The sequence below is a fragment of the Zea mays genome, chromosome 5 (assembly GCF_902167145.1).
Source record: "Zea mays cultivar B73 chromosome 5, Zm-B73-REFERENCE-NAM-5.0, whole genome shotgun sequence".
In the NCBI taxonomy this organism is placed as follows: domain Eukaryota; kingdom Viridiplantae; phylum Streptophyta; class Magnoliopsida; order Poales; family Poaceae; genus Zea; species Zea mays.
Window position 1 is genome coordinate 5304027 of NC_050100.1, and position 19449 is coordinate 5323475.

Here is a 19449-nt window from a genome sequence, read left to right on the forward strand (position 1 = left end):
CACCGCGCGATACCCATACGCACCTACCATCTCGCTCGTCGTTCTCGTCCTTGTCGATCTCGAGTCTAGCGGCATCGATCGGAACCCGGGCTTCGCTCCATCTCCTCTCCCCCATCTCTCCTGTACGCACTCTCTCTCCTCCCCAAGCTGCTGACTGGCTCGCGAAGTCGCCAAGGGATCAATCGAGATCTAATCTCGTTTCTGAGATGGGTGCATCTACCGCCATGGGAGCGCTCGAGCAGGCCCACCTCGCGGCCGTCGCTTCCGCATGCGATGATGATGAGCAAAACGACTACATCGACATGCTCTCAGGGGACACCGCGGTGACGGGGCTACACCGTGGAGCCAACGGTGCGCGCTGGTGCTGGGGCTTGATGAGGACGGCCGCCATGAGGGCCTGTGCTGGACACTCAAGCATGTCTCCAAGGCCTTCCGCGATGGCACCCGAGGTACAGCGGTCCCACTACTTCCAACTCTCCAATTTCCCTCTCCCCTGACCTCGTGGATCCGTCTGTAACTGTCGTCCCCGTGCTTTGTCTCTCTGTGGAAAATGGTGTCTTCCTTCTTACTATCTCGTTCTACACCCTCCACATGCTTGCACTGTGTTTGGGTTGATGTTCATGTCAGTGTTAATATTCTAAGCAATCACGCTTACAAAATAAGATTAGTGACCACAAATATATTCACTTTAAGTTCTTGTTGGTACAGTCTTGCATGTGGTTCCAAAGTGTAGTTTATTACCCATGTTTCTTCATGTGAAAACAAGGCTATATAATTTGGTCAGCAAAAAAACAAGGTTAAATATGTTGTTTGCTGGTATTTTTCATGTAACCTATATGTTTACATGTTATTTGCAAATACCCCAGCAGAAAGTTATATGCACACTGACTAACTGTGTTGAATGCATAAAGCAGGCGCACAATCACACCTGCCTGGATGGCACTTTGGCTATTCTTTTTCCTTTTTAATAATAGAAAAAACAGGTAAATTATATATGCAAATAACCGTTGGAAAAATCCTTCCTTGTGAGCATTGCTAATAGTTTGTGAAATTCATCTATATGCATGGAAACATCTTGCAGAGCATGCAGGGCTTTATATCCCATTAGACAGAGCACATTAGACGACAGAGTGGTAGAGCATCTAGAGAGCAGGGGCGGCAGGCGTCTGCCATGGTCAATTTTTTTGGTTTTGGCTCCCTCGTGTGCAGAGCCGATGCAAGCGAAGGTGATATTGAAACATCTAGAGAGGAGGGGCTCAGCAGTATCTAAGAGAGCTAAAACTATGTAAATTATTTAAGGGGGTGTTTGGTTTATATGGACTAATTTTTTTGTCCAACAATTTTATTATATTTTAGTCCCTAAAATATTAAATATGGAAAATAAAACTCTATTTTACTTTCCATATTTAGAAATTTAGTAACTAAAATAAAATAAAATAGAGGGACTAAAAATTAGTGATGGAGTACCGCCAGTGTTAAGCCAGTAAACTGGCGCATGTTGGTCCAGAGTAATTAAGGTAAGAATGTAGGATATGGAGACTGGTAAATACGTAGGGTTGTTTTTAGTTATTACTATACTATTTTGTAATGTAATTAATGTTCGTCGCTACTTCCCAGCAGTGGTGTAGTTGTGAAAGGGAAATGTGCCCTTGGGCCATTTTTAAGTATTTTGGTGATTGAGTGTCAACGCAAGTGCTTTTGTGTTAATCTATGCAATGTGGTGGACAAAGTGCAAATCATGTCAAAAGGTATGTTTCTAGACTTAGTACATTGTTTTTATGGACTAATATATTGTGTCTAAGTGCTGGAAACAGGAAAGATTGAATTGGAGCAGAGGTGGCTAAGTTCTGCCAAAGTCAGCGCAGTCTGGATGCACCGGACTGTCCGGTGGTGCACCGGACAGTGTCCGGTGCGCCAGGCTGGCTCAGGCGAACTTGCCGTTCTCGGGAATAAATTAACGGCGTACGGCTATAATTCACCGGACTGTCCGGTGTGCACCGGACTGTCCGGTGAGCCAACGGTCGGCCGGGCCAACGGTCGACTGCACGATCTGCGCAAGACACGTGGTCGAGCCAACGGTCGGGAGGGGGCACCGGACTGTCCGGTGTGCACCGGACAGTGTCCGGTGCGCCAACGGCTCCCAGGCGCCAACGGTCGGCTTCGCCAGGGAAGGAAAGAAATCTGCACCGGACAGTGTCCGGTGTGCACCGGACTGTCCGGTGCGCCAGGCGACAGAAGGCAAGATTTGCCTTCCTGGAATGCTCTCAACGGCTCCTAGCTGCCTTGGGGCTATAAAAGGGACCCCTAGGCGCATGAAGGAGAACACCAAGCATTCTCTAAGCATTCCTAAGCACTAAGACATCGATTCCGCGCTTTTGATTCCTTGCGATAGCAATTAGAGCTCTAGTTGAGTTGTGAACTCATTGAGTTGTGTTGTGAGCTCTTGTTGCGACTTGTGTGCATGGTGTTGCTGTGATTTCTTATCTTGAGTGTGTTGCTTATCCCTCCCTTACTCCGTGCTTCTTTGTGAACTTCAAGTGTAAGGGCGAGAGGCTCTAAAGTGTGGAGATTCCTCGCAAACGGGATATAGTAAAGCAAGCAAAACACCGTGGTATTCAAGTGGGTCTTTGGACCACTTGACAGGGGTTGATTGCAACCCTCGTCCGTTGGGACGCCACAACGTGGAGTAGGCAAGCGTTGGTCTTGGCCGAACCACGGGATAACCACCGTGCCATCTCTGTGATTGATCTCTTGTGGTTACTGTGTTTTGTTGGGACTCCTTTCTAGCCACTTGGCGATTATTGTGCTAACGCTTAACCAAGTTTTTGTGGCTTAAGTTTCAAGTTTCACAGGATCACCTATTCACCCCCCCTCTAGGTGCTCTCAAGTTGCTCCTCATTTGTTCGCCCATCATGATGTAAATGATCATCACTCATGTTCTCTCCTTACATGCTTAGGCTTCTGATCGTTTTGTAGCTGTTGTGATAGAGATCTGACAAGTCTAAGCAGGAAAGTGTGTAGAACTCCCCGCTGTCAAAATGTGATTGTTTTTGGTGAAATCTAGAGTTCTGTAGAAATTTTGCATTCCATCAAACAGTCAATACATTACACATGCATTTGTCGATTGTTCTTTTCGTTGGAAGTAGTTTGATCATTCCCATATGTTCATACCTAATGCCATAGTCACTTTCGGATTGATGTGGCATTACACGAACATAGTTCTTATTTTTAACCCATGTTCATTGACTTGCAGATTCTGGAAGCACTTACAACAAAGAATTGCCGAGAGGACTTTTCACATGAATCATTAGAGACACTTGGGGATTCTTTTCTCAACTATATTACAGCCCAACACTTTTTTGGCAAATACAAAAATCAGCATGAAGGCGCGCTAACCAAGATGAAGAAAAACGTGATCTCGAATGCAGCTTTATGCCAGCTTGCTTGCAGTAACAGTCTTGCGGAAGTCTTACCTAACCTGGCTTCTTTTTTGAAATCTTAAGTTTTGTTTACGTGAGTTGTCCCTAGAATCGTAGATTTGCAAACATAATCTACCGAATACAGCAGTTTGGATCAGCATAGTATCTGAATTTGCTCCTGATTGTATTCTATGCAATGTCGTGTAATATACTTGCCTGATTTATTGTGTTTCCCTTATAATTGCCGTGTAATATACTTTCCCGGTCTATTGATATAATGTTGTGTTAATACTTGCTTCATATATAATAATGTCGTGTAATATCTATTAACATACCGCCTGATTGTATCAGAAAATCGTGACTGACTGTTTTCCTTGCCTAATTTATTGTGTTTCCTTTTTTATTCTGTGTTTTCTTTCTGAGGGCATGCATGATTATATTCCTCGAGCTTCCGATTAACCTCGAGCTCTGGACATCACAATTAAAAATCGTTCTCGTAGCTCGCGCCAACAATGGCGACCTCTGTTGAGCGGCACCTGCCCCCCCACCCGTGGTCGGCCATTGCGCCTCCCAAGAGCTTCAACATGTTCTGCTCCGGTGGACCAGGAGGCAAGCGTCGCACCCGCCCCGATTTTGATTCCAAGGAAAAATACAACATTCCCGTCGGACTGGCGATCACCGTACCTCCTGTGCCTCGAGGTAGAGCCACCCGTCTGCGACTCGCGCAGCGAGGCCACATCTGACGCGTGGGTGCGGCGCCACCCGACGCTCGTCCGGCTCACGGGCAAGCACCCCTTCAACTTAGAGCCTTTGGTGCCGTGGCTGATGGCGTACGACTTCACCCCGGCACCGCACCACTACCACTCTGGAAAAATGTCGGCTAAAAACCGACGTTCTTACTCTAATAGATCGACGTTCTTATGTTAAGAATATCGGCTTACCGACATACTTAACCGACATACGTGGTGGTGGGGCTCGTGACTCGTGAGACGCCCCGCCAAGCTGACCATGGAGCAGCTGGTGACGGAGTTCGAGGCCTTGGAACTCCCCGTGACGCTGGTATGCGTGGCCAACCGACACAAGGAGCATAACATGGTGTGCCGAAAAGTGGGCTTGAACTGGCCTCAGTGCCATCTCCACGTCCATGCAGTGCGGCACGCGCCTCTGTGACGTGCTGTGTCACTGCGGTGTCATGGGCGCCACGGACGACATCGTCAATGTGTGCTTCAATACTGATTCTTTAGAAATACTAAAACATCTATAATTTGGAACCGTCTTACCACATGGATTTAACATATCGTAGTGATGTTTGTCTTTCTGTATCTATGTTGTATACTAAATTTTAACTCCCGTGGCAACGCACGGGCATCCATCTAGTTAATTCATAAAGCTTCGCCTCACGTTGTCCGTGGAATGGGCCATGTAAGATGTAACTCAAGCCGTTTTTCATTTGCAGTGCAGTGCTTTTGCCTTTTGGCAATGTTTCCAATTAGAGGTCTCTGTCCATCTGATTGGTTGCCTGGGCGTGCCAACGCAGACTCTTCCCGTGCGTTGACCAAGGGGCGGACATTGTTTGGTTCCCTGCATATTTCCAAACCAGCACTGCATCCGCAGCTGCAAGACAATTACAAAATACACTACGTGGTTGCATGCGTGGGTACGAAGAGAGCGTACAGTCTCCGACGGACCAAGCTCCAATGAGACAGACCAAGCTCTCTCACCCAACCAATCAGACCCTGTATGAATCCTGACGACTTCGAGATGTTTAACACATGGCTCCTGGTGCAGCCCAGCGTCTCTCTATGTGACCAGTGACCTGAAGTCCTAAACTCACTTTCATTGAAACGCGTGCGTTTCTAGTCTTACCAGCAGGGGGAAACAAATAAAGAAAATAACGGGGAAAAGAAGCATTTGCATTGCTGCCGTTCTAATGCTTGCCCCTTGTGCCCATTAATGGGCGGGCGGGCGGCGATTCTGGCCGTCTGGCGTCTGCTACATCAGCCACACCCCCTTCTTTTTTGCCCCTTGCCTGAACATGCCACCATTTTTATATACATCCTTTACCCAACTCAATCACCTTTTGTATGCTCTCTCAGAAAGAATGCAGTTCTTTCTATTTAAATAGTTGAATTATTATAAAATTGATTAGATCTAGGATACCAAAAAAATATTATTAAATCAATTATAAAAATATTTACATAGTACCCCCATGTAGTGACAACAATGTTGATATATTTTAACAAATTTAATTAAATTTAATAAAAAAAACTAGCATGATTTAATTATAGAATTATTTTTCTACAATTGTACTTTTTTGTCCCTGCATAAATAGATTTGTATCTTAAAAATCTCTCTATAAATAAATCAATATTTAGAAGTAGAAGTATTTACTGCATCCATCTTATCTCTTTAGTTAATTGTTGAATTTCTATAGTTATACATATAGCAAATACTATAATTATCGTGCTATTGGAAGAATCATCGATTCATGTGTAATTACTCTAATTAATCAAAAGAAATATTATCTTTTATCTATTTTACTGCATTATTCTAAATTAAATAAAAACTAGTTGTCCAGGGACATTGCAATTTATTCTAAACTTGTTAGAAATCAAGAGACAAAGTGACAGTTTCGCCACAATCTCACAATCTCATCATAAACTGATAATGAGATTTATTGTATTGTATTTTGTTCAATATCCAACTTCTCAAAAATCTATAATTAACCAAACACCAACTAGATCAACGTAAATCCGAAGTTGCCGCACAAAAACCAATGAGGGCCATGTCACGCAGGAGGAAGAGGTCAGCAGGGTTTGAGCGGTCCAGCACGCACGGCCCGCCTGCCGGCGGCCCGCCACGGCACTAGCGGCGTACGATGGATTCATGGATCACGCGCCCTGAACCGCCGCGTCCCGCGTCCTTGCTGCGTCGACTCGGCCCTCTATGCCGCCACGCCCGCCTCCGGTCTCCCCATCTACCCCCGTCCCACTCCCATGCCTCCTGAGTCCTGACTGAGTCCTGAGACCCACGCGGCCGCCACGCCACTTCGCTGATCACACGCGGGCGCGCGCATTACTCCGCTTCACTCCTTTCCGTCACCGTCGCCCGCCGCCCTGGTCTCCCGCTTCCTCTGATCCTCCGACCTCCGCCTCTTAACCTTCACAGCCCTTGTCTTTGGCACGAACCAATTCGCTGGCATGGCGCGGCGGTTACCTGCCGCTGACTCGCTCTAGTGGTGAGGACCTGCTGCAGTGGACGTCTGCCGTGGACGTGGTGGCGGAGAGGGGTGCTGGCGGCGAGCGACGGCGGAGCAGCCATGGAAGCGGTGCAGACGGTACGCGATCTAATCCGCCTTTTCCTTTTTTGAAAGGAAGCGGCAAAAGACTTGCCTCTTCATTGTATTAGATTAAGAAGAATAAGATAATCCACAAGACCGAAGACACACCGAAAAAAGAGAAAGATACAAAAAAACACAAAAACAGCCACCATCCACCGATCTATCTAAGATACACTAAAAACTAGTCTCAACTTATCTTTCACCAATTGTGCAACTTGGATCGTAGATCTCTGTTGTCCCTGGAAAATTCTATTATTTCTTTCCAACCATATATTCCACCAGAAGTAGATGAGAAGCCCATCAAAATTCTTCTTTGACTCTTTGCAGCAACGACTCCTTAATCTCTTCCACCAATCGTACAATGATCCGGAGCTAGAAATGCCACGTAGGAAGGATAGATTGGCCCAAGAAAGGATCCTGCCCCACGCCTCGGCAGAAAACGGGCAGTCTTTACATAAATGGGCCACAGTTTCCTGAGATAGGTTGCATAGGCAGCAAATTGGATTGCAAGGCCATCCCCGCTTTTGGAGGTTGTCCGCAGTCAGAATTCTATTATGCAACAAAGTCCATGCAAAGAAGCGACATTTGGGCTCAGTTCTCGCCTTCCAGATAGGACAGATTTTCATTTTACAAAAGTTCGTGGTGAACTGAATTTTGTAGGCGCTACTTGTGCTGTATTTCCCATCAGCCGTCCACCTCCATAAAATAGTATCATCAAGATCATTGAGTTCATGTGTGTTATTGATACCCTGCCAGAGGGAGATGAATTCTTTTATTTCTCTATCTTGAGTGTAAGGAGAGCAGAAGTGCATCCATCGATTGTTTCTAAGAGCCTGGGACACCGAGATATTCTTCCTCTTGGCTTTCATGTATAATGTTGGTGCAATGTTCCTTGGCGTCTGACCCCGAATCCAGCTCGATCTCCAAAAATCGGCCGTTTTGCCGTTTCCAATTGTTACAGTTGTGGATGCATTGAATAGATCAACATCTGCTTTATCACAAGGGAGTTGTAAGCGATTCCATGCTTTATCTTTATCTGTCCATCGAAGCCACAGCCAACGAAGTCTTAACGCTCTTGCAAAGCGCTCTAGATCAAGGATGCCAAGCCCCCCCTTATTCTTTGGTAAACAAGTTGTAGCCCAATTCATCAGACAATGACCCCCTTTGCATGAGTCCAGACTTTCTCCTTTCCAAAGGAAATTTCTTCTGATCTTATCAATCCTTTTAAGTAACCATTTTTGAGCTGGGAAAACAGTCAGTAGATAAATCGGTTGCGCGGTCAACACAGATTTAACCAAGGTTTCCCTACCTGCCTTTGAGAGAAGTCTACCTTTCCAGCCGGCTAGCCTTTTATTGATTTTCTCTATTATTGGCTGGAATTCAATTCTTTTTATATTCCTGAAGTGGAGTGGTAGTCCGAGATACTTTCCAGGAAATTTTGAGTACTTTCCCGGGAAAACTTCCACTAAATTTGGCCATAGAGATTCTGGATACCGTATCGGGAAAATTTCTGTTTTTTCAAAATTGATCTTTAGACCCGAACAACCTTCGAAAGCTTCCAGAATTCTTTTCAGGACTTTGAGGTCTATTTTATCTGCTTTAACAAACACTCCCGCATCATCTGCATATAGGGAGCAGTGGAACTTCGCCCCATTAGGTAATACCCGGCCCAAGAGCCCCTCATGGGCTGCCAATTCAATCATACGCTTGATCCGCCTTTTCCTCGTTTCTTCAATCTTGTCCCACGCGCGCGTGGACATGTCTAGGCATCTAGCCGCTTGATCAATTATTCCGTTGTTTGTATGCGTGGGAACATGATCCTATTTATTACTTTCCGCGTTGCTTGCGTATTGGCGGTTCAACAATTGTCTACGGTTCAATTTTAACGTAATATAACCTTAGGAGGTGGCTTGCACTTTCTTTATCACTTATGTTTCACATTCATCCGATGGTGTGATATGGAGGTATTCAACACCATCTTCACACGCAGTTGTAACGTGATATATGAGGGATATATCTTTGAACGTGATAAGGAGATTACAAGTTGCTCTAGGATATATGAACACTTCTTCAATGAAGGTCCCAGTGTCATTAGGGAGGAAAATAATGGGTCGACTGGAGCCTACAATGTGGCTATTGTTGCTGATAATTGTAGTTATATTCTAGTCCTCTTTAGGAGTTTTTGAAAATGTTCCGTCTTTCTAAGTATCGGATTTGTGGCTACTCTATCGACCAGTCACGATTCATCATTTTCATATATCGTAGGAAGTGAAAGTCTTGTTCTATATAAAATATAATATCGATTCAATTTATCATTCAAGATGATAACATGTAATAGAACAAGAACAATTAAACCATAGATAATAAATAAATAAAATTTCTAAGCAATCAATCTCAATCAACCAAATAACATGGGCTCAGAAGGAGCATTTATTACATCGCAACCAAATAAATGTTTTTTTCTAGAAATAAAAAGCTAGCTAAGGAAATAAATATGTTGCTAATGGATAATAACGTGGTGTACTACGTGATCATCATTATCGAAGTCGAAGTCATCTTTGTCGAACTAGCCATTTCTCTTAGTGGTGGCATCAACAAACGTCTGAATAAAGTGAGCCTCTAAGTTCTGGCATTACTTTGATTCCTGATATATATCAATCAAATGTTTCTCAATTGTGCATGTATGAGACCAGTGCTCTAAGTACTCATACCTGAAACAACCTTTGTTAGCATGCTTCGAGGTACTTGCATCACCATTCTAGGGGTTTATTTTGCCTTTGCCTTTTCCATTTCCATAGTCATTGCCACTGCTGCTGTTGCTGCCATTTTGTGGTAGCTTCTTGAAATCCCCCCTCTTGATCCCTAATTATTGCAGCACCCATGACCCCTTGCTCTAGAGGAGCTTTCCTTCCTATGAGAGTGGAAGTTAGCATGTGCTTCTGGTACGGCCGTAGCGCCAACATGACTCTTTTGGTAGTTCTGCATTAGGAGCTTGTTCTGAGCCTCAACGCAATCAACATGTTGACGAGGTCACAATACTTCGTGTACTTGTTGTTTCGGTACTGCTGTTGGAGCACCATGTTGGAGGGGTAGAAGGTCTTGAGAGTTTTCTTAATCATCTACATATTTGTGACTATTTAGCCACAGAAGCATAGCTGAGAGACAATGCAGTGGATGACAGTGTCGTAAAGCTCCACAGTCTTGAAGTCGAGGAAGCGGAATATGACCCATTCTTGTTGCGCCCATAGAATCATCACGTGCCTCTGCAAACCGAAGTGCTCCTACAGCTTCGTCCACTACTAAAGGGTCTTTCACCTCTAGATACTCCATCTTTAGGTCTGGGTGGATGTGGCATCTAAGGAAGATAACACCTTTACCTTCTCACGAAGCTGCATGCCAGTGTCGTTTGGACCTAGTCGAACGATCACATTTCCCAACTGCATTGCCTCTAGGTGAAACTGACAGTCGTTAGCTTAGGTCAGGTAGTTCTTGTCATTCAGGACAAGCTTTGTGAAGTCAGTCTTGCTGTTTTCAGCCATAGTTTGTCATGCAAAATTAATTTCAGGCTAAGCGACGTGTGGCTAATTAATTTTGTGTGGCAGACTATGGCTGAAGGCAACATGACAGACTTTGCGGAGCTTGCCCTGAATGGCAAGAACTACCTAACTTAGGCTAACGATTGTCAGTTTCATATGGAGGCGATGCAGCTAGGAAAGGAGATCGTCCGACTGAGTCCAAACGACACTGTCATATAGCTTCATGAGAAGACGAAAACTGCTATCTTCCTAAGGTGACACATCCACATAGACTTGAAGATGGAGTATCTAGAGGTGAAAGACCCTCTAGTATTGTGGACGAAGCTGCGAGAGAGCTTCAATGTGCAGAGACACGTGATGCTTCCGTTGGTGCCACAAGAATGTGCCGCACTCCGTTTCCTCGACTTCAAGACTGTTGAGGCTTACAACACCGTCATTCACCGTATTGTCGCTCAACAACGCTTCTATGGCTAAATAGTCATAGATCCGAAGATGATTGAGAAAAACTCTCTAGAGCTTACACCCATCCAACATGGTGCTCCCGCAGCAGTACCGAAACAACAAGTACACGAAGTACTGCGACCTTATCAACATGTTGCTTCGCAATGAGGCTCAAAACGAGCTTCTAAAGCAGAACTACCAGAAGCATCATGTTAGCGTTGCGGCCATACCAGAAGCACATGCCAACTTCCAGTCTCAAAAGAAGGGAGGCTCCACCAGAAAGGGGTTGCGGGCGCTGCAATAATTAGGGGCCGAGAGGAGGAATTTCAAGAAGCCACCACAAAATGACAGTAGCAGTAGAAGAGGCAATGACCATGGAAATAAGAAAGACAAAGACAAAAACAACCCTAGAAGGACGATGCAAGTACTTCGAAGCATGTTGACAAAGACTGTTTCAGGTGTGGGTTCCAAGAGCACTGGTCTCATATATGCACCATTGAGAAACACATGATTGATATATATTAAAAATGAAAGTAACGTAAGAACTCAGAGCCTCACTTTATCCAAACGCATGTAGACGTCGTGACTGGAGAAAACCTCCTCGAGTTACCTCAGCCCGCTGCAAGTCTAATCATGCTGCCATGGGTGTTGATGCCACCATTGAGAGCAATGCCCAATTAGCCAATGATGACTTCGACTTCGATAATGATGATCGCATGTAGTAGATCACATTATCTCCATATTTATTTTCTTAGCGAGTATTTTATTTTTAGAAAACATTTATTTGGTTATGATGTAATTAATGCTCCTGTTGAACCCACGTTATGTGGTTGATTGGGATTAATTACTTTGCAATTTTATTTATTTCTCACCTATGGTTTAATTCTTCTTGTTCTATTAAATGTTATCATCCTAAATTATGAATTGAATCGATATTATATTTATATAGAACAAAATTTGCACTTCACATGATGGAGGAAAATGATGAAATGTGCCTGATCGATAATGCAACCACAAATTTGACACTTAGAGAGAAGATATCTATCAAGACACTCCTGAAGAGAACTGAGAACATCATTACAATTGTTGACAACAATGACCCCATTGTAGGCTTCGGCCAAGCCATTGTTGTCCTTCGTATCGATACTAGGATCTTCATTGAAGAAGTGTTCTTATATTCGGGAGCAACTTGTACTCTCCTCACGTTCAAAAATATAAGTTGTAATGCTATCACATTACAGTTGTGTGTAAAGGTTACGCTGAATACCACCGTCAGATGAATGTGAAATAAAAGTGGTAGAGAAAGCGCAAGTTATCTTCTATGGGTTGTATTACACTAAAATTAAACCCCTCTAAATTTGTTGTCATGTGGTTTTGGCACTGCAAACACCCCCACCATTATCTATGAAGATAATGCAGTATGTGTTGCACAAATGGAAATAAGCTATATTAAGAGCAATATTACTAAGTATTAAGTATTTTTGTCCTCACGAACTCCAGAATGAGGGTGGGGTGAAAATCTTCCAAGTCAAATCTTGTGATAATTTGGCTGATTTATTCACTAAATTCTTACATTCAGAAAATATGTAGAGTTATAGGATGAAACACTTGAGGGGCCTGCAGGGTTCAGGGAGAGATCACCTCTGGACTTCAGCCCTTGCTATTCGAACCAGAAGATTGTATACTATACAACCTTCAGGTTGTCTTGAAGACAATCGATGTATTGTTTTTCCCATTGTGAGATTTCTAAGTTTCTCACAGATAATTTTTAACAAGGCAATAAGTGCAATACATCGAGTGACACTGTGTTCTCTTTTCTCATTTTTCCACTGGAGGTATAAGTAGTCATGATATTCGTCTAAGAGAGAGTGTTGAGAAACCCTAAAGAGGTTTTATGGGCTAATACCGAAACTACCTCCGAGGGGTTTAGAGTTTCTATAAAAACATTCATACCCTCTCATTATAAAGAGTAGAGAAAGAGTTCTCCACCGGTGTCGTCTGTTCATTGTGTAGGTTCTGTAGGAAGAGAACATGCTTCTATATCTTTTCGCCTCCCTACTGCTTCGAGAAGGATCGTAGTCCGGATCGACGATACGTGACGATGACTAGATTATTCAACAATGTCCTCATTTTCATGCCCATTGTTTCGTTTCGATCAGACTCTGTATCACCAAATCCGATCCCATGATTTGTGTCAACTTGTGACTACATATCCATTCCGTGGAATTCCAAGCACTGAACACTTGAGGCTACCCTTCTGTCCCCAGTTTTTGCTTTCCTCCAATGTTACCATCACCTTTCCTATCATCAGATGTTGAAATACACCGAAAATCTGAATCCAAAAACTTGCTGCAGGTACTGAGCGAGAGAACGAACCCGCTGCTCAACAAGTCGCCCAGTCCATCCGTCGTCGCTGGGCTCCAACCTGACGCCGGCAACGGCTCGGGGTTCTACGTCGGGGTCTATTCTTTCCTCGACACAGCCAAGCCATGCACCAACCGGTTCAGCAGCGGGTCGTTGACATCCGAGGACTCGCCAGTGCTGACGCCCAGGCTGCTGTCCTTCCAGTTCAGCTCTAGCCCCGACAACTGCTCCTCCTCCGCCGAATGGCCTGACCGTGCGGTGGCGCCGCGCTCCAACCGGTACCTCTTCGCCGCGAACGCGTAGGCCCGGTGCACCGAGTAGAGAGCAAGTGATAAGCTATTTTAAGTCTGAGATCAGCAAACTGAAAAGGATGCACGGATCAGCATTGCAAGAGAAGACAGAAGAACTGTTCAGGTTCAAACGGGAGAAAGGGTCACATTCTCTCAAGAATGGCATCCAATTCGAACCCTCTGAGAAAGAAAATTCCAGAGATTGTATTAAGAATGGACCAAATCATTTCCAAGAATATAAAGGTACCTGCAATCTGCATGACCCATGATGAACTTGACGAAAGATGCAGACTGATGAGCAGAATCAACGCTTTATTTTATGAAAACCAACATCTTCGAGGGTTTCTTGCAAATAGGATGAAGAATGTGTTAGGTATACTAGATGGGCTATGGGCTATAATCATATATATTAGATGGGCTATGGTTTATGGTATAAGTAAACAGTGGAACGGCTGTAAGGGTATCGAAAAACCAATTGAATACAGAGTAATCGGCCATCGTCTGCCGTCTCTCCTCTTTTCGTCTCCTTCCCCCACACTACTACTCTCTTCTTCTCTCTAGAGTCCATCCGTGTGCTAACATTTGGTATTCAGAGGAGCTCGCATCCTGAACCCTTCCCAACCGTTCCCCACCGACGGTCGCATTCCGCTGTTGTTCCGGCATGGATGCCACGATGCAGCGTCTTCTCGACGCAATGGCGCGGATGGAGGAGCGCTTGACCGAGGCACTGGCTGGCCGTGGTAGCGAGCAAGCCACACGCGGCCGCACTTTCTCCTTCTTCAACGATGACTCGGGCACCGACTGCAGCTTCATCAACACTGGCACCGGCTGCGTCGACGAAGGCAACGCCACCCCCTCCGCTGCGCTCGACCCGCTGCTCACCGTCACCAACACCACCACCGAGGTTGATTCCCTCGCCAACCCCGACGACGACAGTATCGAGGAACCCGACGTGTTGGACGAGGACGCGAGCGGCGACGCGGCTCACTCGGCTTCCGCCTCCACGGATGCCTCAGCCACCAGCAACTCGGCCACTCGCAAGGTGCTCGAGGAAATGCATCTAAGGGAGGCGAGGCTCACAGAGAAGATCAACGGTCGCTGTGAGGGCGCCGAACGCCAGATCGAACTCCCTGCTGAGATCTCTCCTACTCAGTTCCTACTCCATGAGATCTGCAGAGGGTTCGATGCGGTTGATGCTCGATTCGACCAGCACTTCGCCAGGCTGCCGCAGCTGCAAGCTGAGGAGGTGGACGAACCGTACTGTGACGCGGTGAGGCCATTGCCTCCTCTTCCCCTTGTCGAGGAACCGTACCGCGACGTGGTGAGCCCAGCGCCGCATCCTTCCGTCGTCTACGACCGCTACGACGAGCCGAACCACAATGAGATCGTCGAGGTGCTCGCGCTACTGGAGTACAACGAGGAGGCTCGCATCACCGATGCGATTGAAGGACTCATCCGTGCGGCTACCAGCAGGACCGCTGCGCTGGAGCCCGTCGAAGGCGCGCACGTGGACGTGGCTGGCGAACGGGAGTTTCCGCCTCGTGACACCCTCGATGGCCACCCCGACGACGAACTCCTCCATGTCGAAGGGGCGGTGGTCCGGCCACTTCTCGAAGAGCGTGAGCAGCAGCACGGCACGGCCCAGCGAGTCATCGTTGCGCGGGGACAACCGGTCCTCCACCGTCAGTACCAGCTGGACTCGTCTTCGCTCGACTCCTGCAACGTCTTCGCTCCTGTAAGACCGGCCGACCGGGAGATAGTCGAGGCGTCGGCCGTCATGGTGGTGTGGGCGTACGACGGCGGTGCGCAATTCCTGCCGCTCTTCGAGGGGTTGCGGAAGGAAGGGCCCGTGTACCACCTCAGCACAGAGCCACAGGACTGCGACAGGGAGGACGATGCCCCGTGGCAGCTCCAGGAGCTCGCGCTGGCCCTACTGACCTCCACACGCTCCTTCCTATGGGTATTCTGGCCGGAACTGGCGGCGACCAAACTCCCGCATGCGGGCCACAGTTGTGCTACCCATGAGGTGTTCGAGGTATTTCCTCTTAGCTTCCCTGCTGCCTGGGTCAATGTTGGGAAGCTCTCACTCTCTGTGTGTTGGAAAATTCCTTGGCCACCACCTATTCAGCTTAGGATGCATGCCACTCAACCCAGACCAATTCCTTGGCCATCCTTTATTGGTATTACCCTTTGGAGACACTTGTTACACATACTATCATTGGTACCCCACTGCTTAGTGAACATGAGCAAGAGCATGTTAATTACCCATTGCCACTTCAGTGTGATATGTTGGAAGCATTGCTTTGAGTTTCTAGAAAATGCATGGTCGAAAGTGGACACAGCTACTACACTGCATCTTCGAGGTACTGTCCAGCAACATGAGCTCCTCATTCTCATTTATTCAGAATCGTCGCATATTTTTATCAGTGACAAATGGCAGCCAAGGTTATTAGGTGTTCAGCCATTAGATCACAGACTGGCAGTCAAAGTAGCTAATGGGCAGACTGTCTCCTGTCCTCATCACTTGCCAGATGTTGGGTGCTTTATATCAGACTACCAGATTCATCACTTGCCAGATGCAGAGTGGTTTATATCAAGCTACCAGTTTGTGAATGACCGGGTATTTTTACAGCTTCGAGTGGTTTATGTCACCGTAGTTCGTGAAGTTCTCCTAAGGCCATCAGACACCAAGCAGGTGCACGACAATGGATTAATGCAGCAGCTAAGAAGTTCTAACAATGACCTGAAGTATGCTGTCAAGGATAGTTTCCACAACAACAACCAATTTCTGGTGTCCATGTCCAGTAATGAGCAGGCCTCTTTGAGCCAGTCGGCATGGCACTTGCCGAACACCATCGGATCGCTCTTCCTGGCTCCCACCATGCTGTTGGCGGTGATAGCAGAGGAAGGCTTCAGGAAGCTGGGGACTGGTCTAGGTTCTGTCAGTGGACAAGGCAATGTCTCCATCTTTGTCTGGGATCCTGGTGATACACATTGCCCGCTCTAGGAGACGTTCCAGTGTTGCGAGACCAAAAACATATGCAAGAATATATCAATTCTAAAACGACGTGTTTTAAGGCCCCTCAATCCAGACCCAGTTCAGATGGAAGCGTGAGGCATTCAACAATGATGCTAATCCACACACTTGAAGATGCTAAAGCTAAAGCTACAGTTCTCCACATATTTGAAGAAGCCGATACTACACCGCCAGCGGCTTGGGGACAAGCCGCACTTCAAGGAGTGGGGAATGTTAGGTATACTAGATGGGCTATGGGCTATAATCATATATATTAGATGAGCTATGGTTTATGGTATAAGTAAACAGTGGAACGGCTGTAAGGGTATCGAAAAACCAATTGAATACAGAGTAATCGGCCATCGTCTGCCGTCTCTCCTCTTTTCGTCTCCTTCCCCCACACTACTACTCTCTTCTTCTCTCTAGAGTCCATCCGTGTGCTAACAGAATGTTAAGGCATTATCATCTCAGCTATCTGAAGCCAGTACAGAACTGTCTCTTCAGTTGTCGTCTGAAGAAGAGCTCTTGAGACAAATCGACAGAGTCCGAGAACACTGTGAGGGCCTCCGAATGGATGATGATGTTAGAGAGAGAATGCACCAAACTGTTACAAAACAATTGCTTGATGACTACAAGGACAATATGGATGGTGCTGCACTAAATCTTAGTGCAAAAAATATCTTCACTTGAATCTGTAGTCTCTGAAAAGAATAAGGCATTATGTCTATGTAATGAAGAAAATGACAGGTTAAAGGAGAAGTTATCAGAGTTAGAAAAGGAGTGCTTGATCCACGATCACCAGGAAGTTCCAGAAGTCATAAAACAAGAGAGTACAGAAATTATTCTGCGTGACATTGAGGTCGAGCCTCACATATCGCCGAGAAGATCAAATATGAATGATTTGCAGTGTGATGAACTACTCGAACCTAGAGCAAACTTCAGGTGTCCTCGAGGAAATGGACAATAAAAATATGGATCGTAGTAGTAGCCTCACTAGGAATGAGCAAGAGAAGCAGCTGGAGTGCATTTTAGTATCTATCCTGAAATTATCAAAAGAATTTGTAGACATTGAGGAAAAAATGTCAGTGGAAAGAAATGAGAACAGGTTTGTTTCTGTTCATCTTCGTTACACTTGCTTCCCAGCCACATGGTCTGACAACCCGTGGTGCTAACAAAAATCGGGTATGGTATAAACAGATGATTGAAGCGAGGCGTTCTGAGCTCTAAAAGGCTGAAGCCAAGGTATTTCTAGAACTGAACTTCTGTTTGACTACGAGAACACGTGAAGTGTAATCACACAAGTTCATCATGCAAAAACTCTGAAATATTTTCATGTGATCAGGTTGTGATATTGGGCGACAAGATCGCTGCGCACTTAAGCCTCCTTCAAAAGATATATTTGGCTCTTGATGCTTACTCTCCTACATTGCAGCAGCATCCTGGTGTAAGTACCTCAGCTGGAGATGCCTTGCATCCATGTATTTTGCAACGACCGGTATAATATTCAGAACGTCGCAAGCGTTGACATGGTTTCCTTTGTATGTAGCTGCTAGACGTTTTCTTAAAGACATGCAAGCTTGTTGCAGATTTGAGAATTAGACAGAACGGAGGCGATATGACATGAATGAGGTGGCGGTATGGTGAGATCTCCGTTGGTAGCTAATGCTGCTCATGTGCTTAACCATGTTCCACGCCTGCAGATGCAGACCAAGTGAAGGATTCTATTTAAGTGAGGTTTCAGTTTCAGGTCCTGATGCGAAAGGGCCTCTAGCTGAGTTGGTTAGGTGGTCTAAGTAGCACTCCTCAGGTCCTGGGTTCGACTTCCCGTGGGAGCGAATTTCAGGCTGTGGTTAAAAAAATCCCCTCGTCTGTCTCATGCCAAAGCACAGGTCTAAGGCTCAGCCCCGGTCGCGGTCGTTCTCATATGGGCTTCGATGCCGCTGTGTATGGGTGGGGCAGGGGTTCGAGGGTTTTCTCGACCTGCGTGAGAAGGTCTTCTTCTTATTAAAATGCCCGGGGGCTGTCTTACCCCCACAGGTCGAGTTTCAGGTCCTGATTTGCTGTACATCTGAACAGTTTGTGCCAAGTGAACCGGGTGTTTGGTTGCCCTCTAGTAATGTTTAGCCCATGTCACATCGAATGCTTAAATAATAATTACGGATATTAAATATAGTCTAATTACGAAATTAATTTCACAGATGAAGACTAAAAGACGAGACAAATTTATTAAATTTAATTAAATCTATTTCATACTCCTAATTAATATTCAAACGTTTGATGTGACACGAACTAAACTTTAGTTAGAGAGAGGGAAACAACTGAAAAGTTGTCCAAACATGCTGATGACTTGATGCCAACTGAAATTGACACTCTTGAATATTCACTAGCTAGAAGCTGAGCCATGTGATAATCTAGTAGGATCATTTCAGGCCATTCAGATATGTGATTCCTTGTTCCTCTCTCCGAGATACTTTTCTCAAGTCAATTGACATCCTGAATTTCCAAAGATAAAATGTTACAGGCCTGCATTAGGGACATTCACTATGTTCAGTTTAAATTCGACACAAAGATATTCACTATGTTCCAGCGCGTCCATTGTTTTTACACAATTATAATTTTCTGGTCGTGCCTTATTTTAGACCAGACATCGTCTCTAATTGGATTGTATCTATTGAGGTTTGGCTAATGGTTCATCAACTTATACTTGCTACCATACTTATTTTTAAATTATATGTCATTTTTATAGGTCACGTTTTTTTAGAACATCTGTTTGGCACAGGCACACAACGAGTAGCAGGTGCCCTGGCTAATTGTAACACTCCGTCTAATATTGGACCGACGGTACTTACTCCTGGCAGGTCACTAGGAGGATATATTGTCTCCACATACCAGCACGTGTCTTTTGTGCACACTTTGTCCTAACTCATGTGCACCCGAGAAAACTTCTCGGTCGGTCACACATACTAAATTTCTCCAAGCCAAGAATGCTTAACTCGGAGGTTCTTTTTAGATAGACTTTCAAAAAAGAAGATGCACCTTATTG

At 45.5% G+C, this 19449-nt stretch overlaps 1 protein-coding gene across 2 annotated transcripts; it reads left to right on the forward strand.

Annotated features, from left to right (window-relative positions):
• The first annotated feature begins 6305 nt into the window (after positions 1-6305).
• Positions 6306-19151, forward strand: LOC103625825 (uncharacterized). Of its 2 annotated transcripts, XM_035958928.1 has the most exons (4): positions 6306-6756; positions 13092-17511; positions 17604-17648; positions 17749-19151. In XM_035958928.1, the coding sequence occupies exon 2, from the start codon at positions 14052-14054 to the stop codon at positions 16395-16397; it is 2346 nt and encodes a 781-aa protein (XP_035814821.1). In that variant the 5' UTR covers positions 6306-6756; positions 13092-14051; the 3' UTR covers positions 16398-17511; positions 17604-17648; positions 17749-19151. The 2 variants fall into 2 exon arrangements, with proteins under 2 accessions (XP_035814821.1, XP_035814822.1); XM_035958929.1 differs by lacking the exon at positions 6306-6756 and having other exon boundaries at positions 8737-17648; positions 17749-17850; positions 17953-19151.
• The last annotated feature ends 298 nt before the right edge of the window (positions 19152-19449 follow it).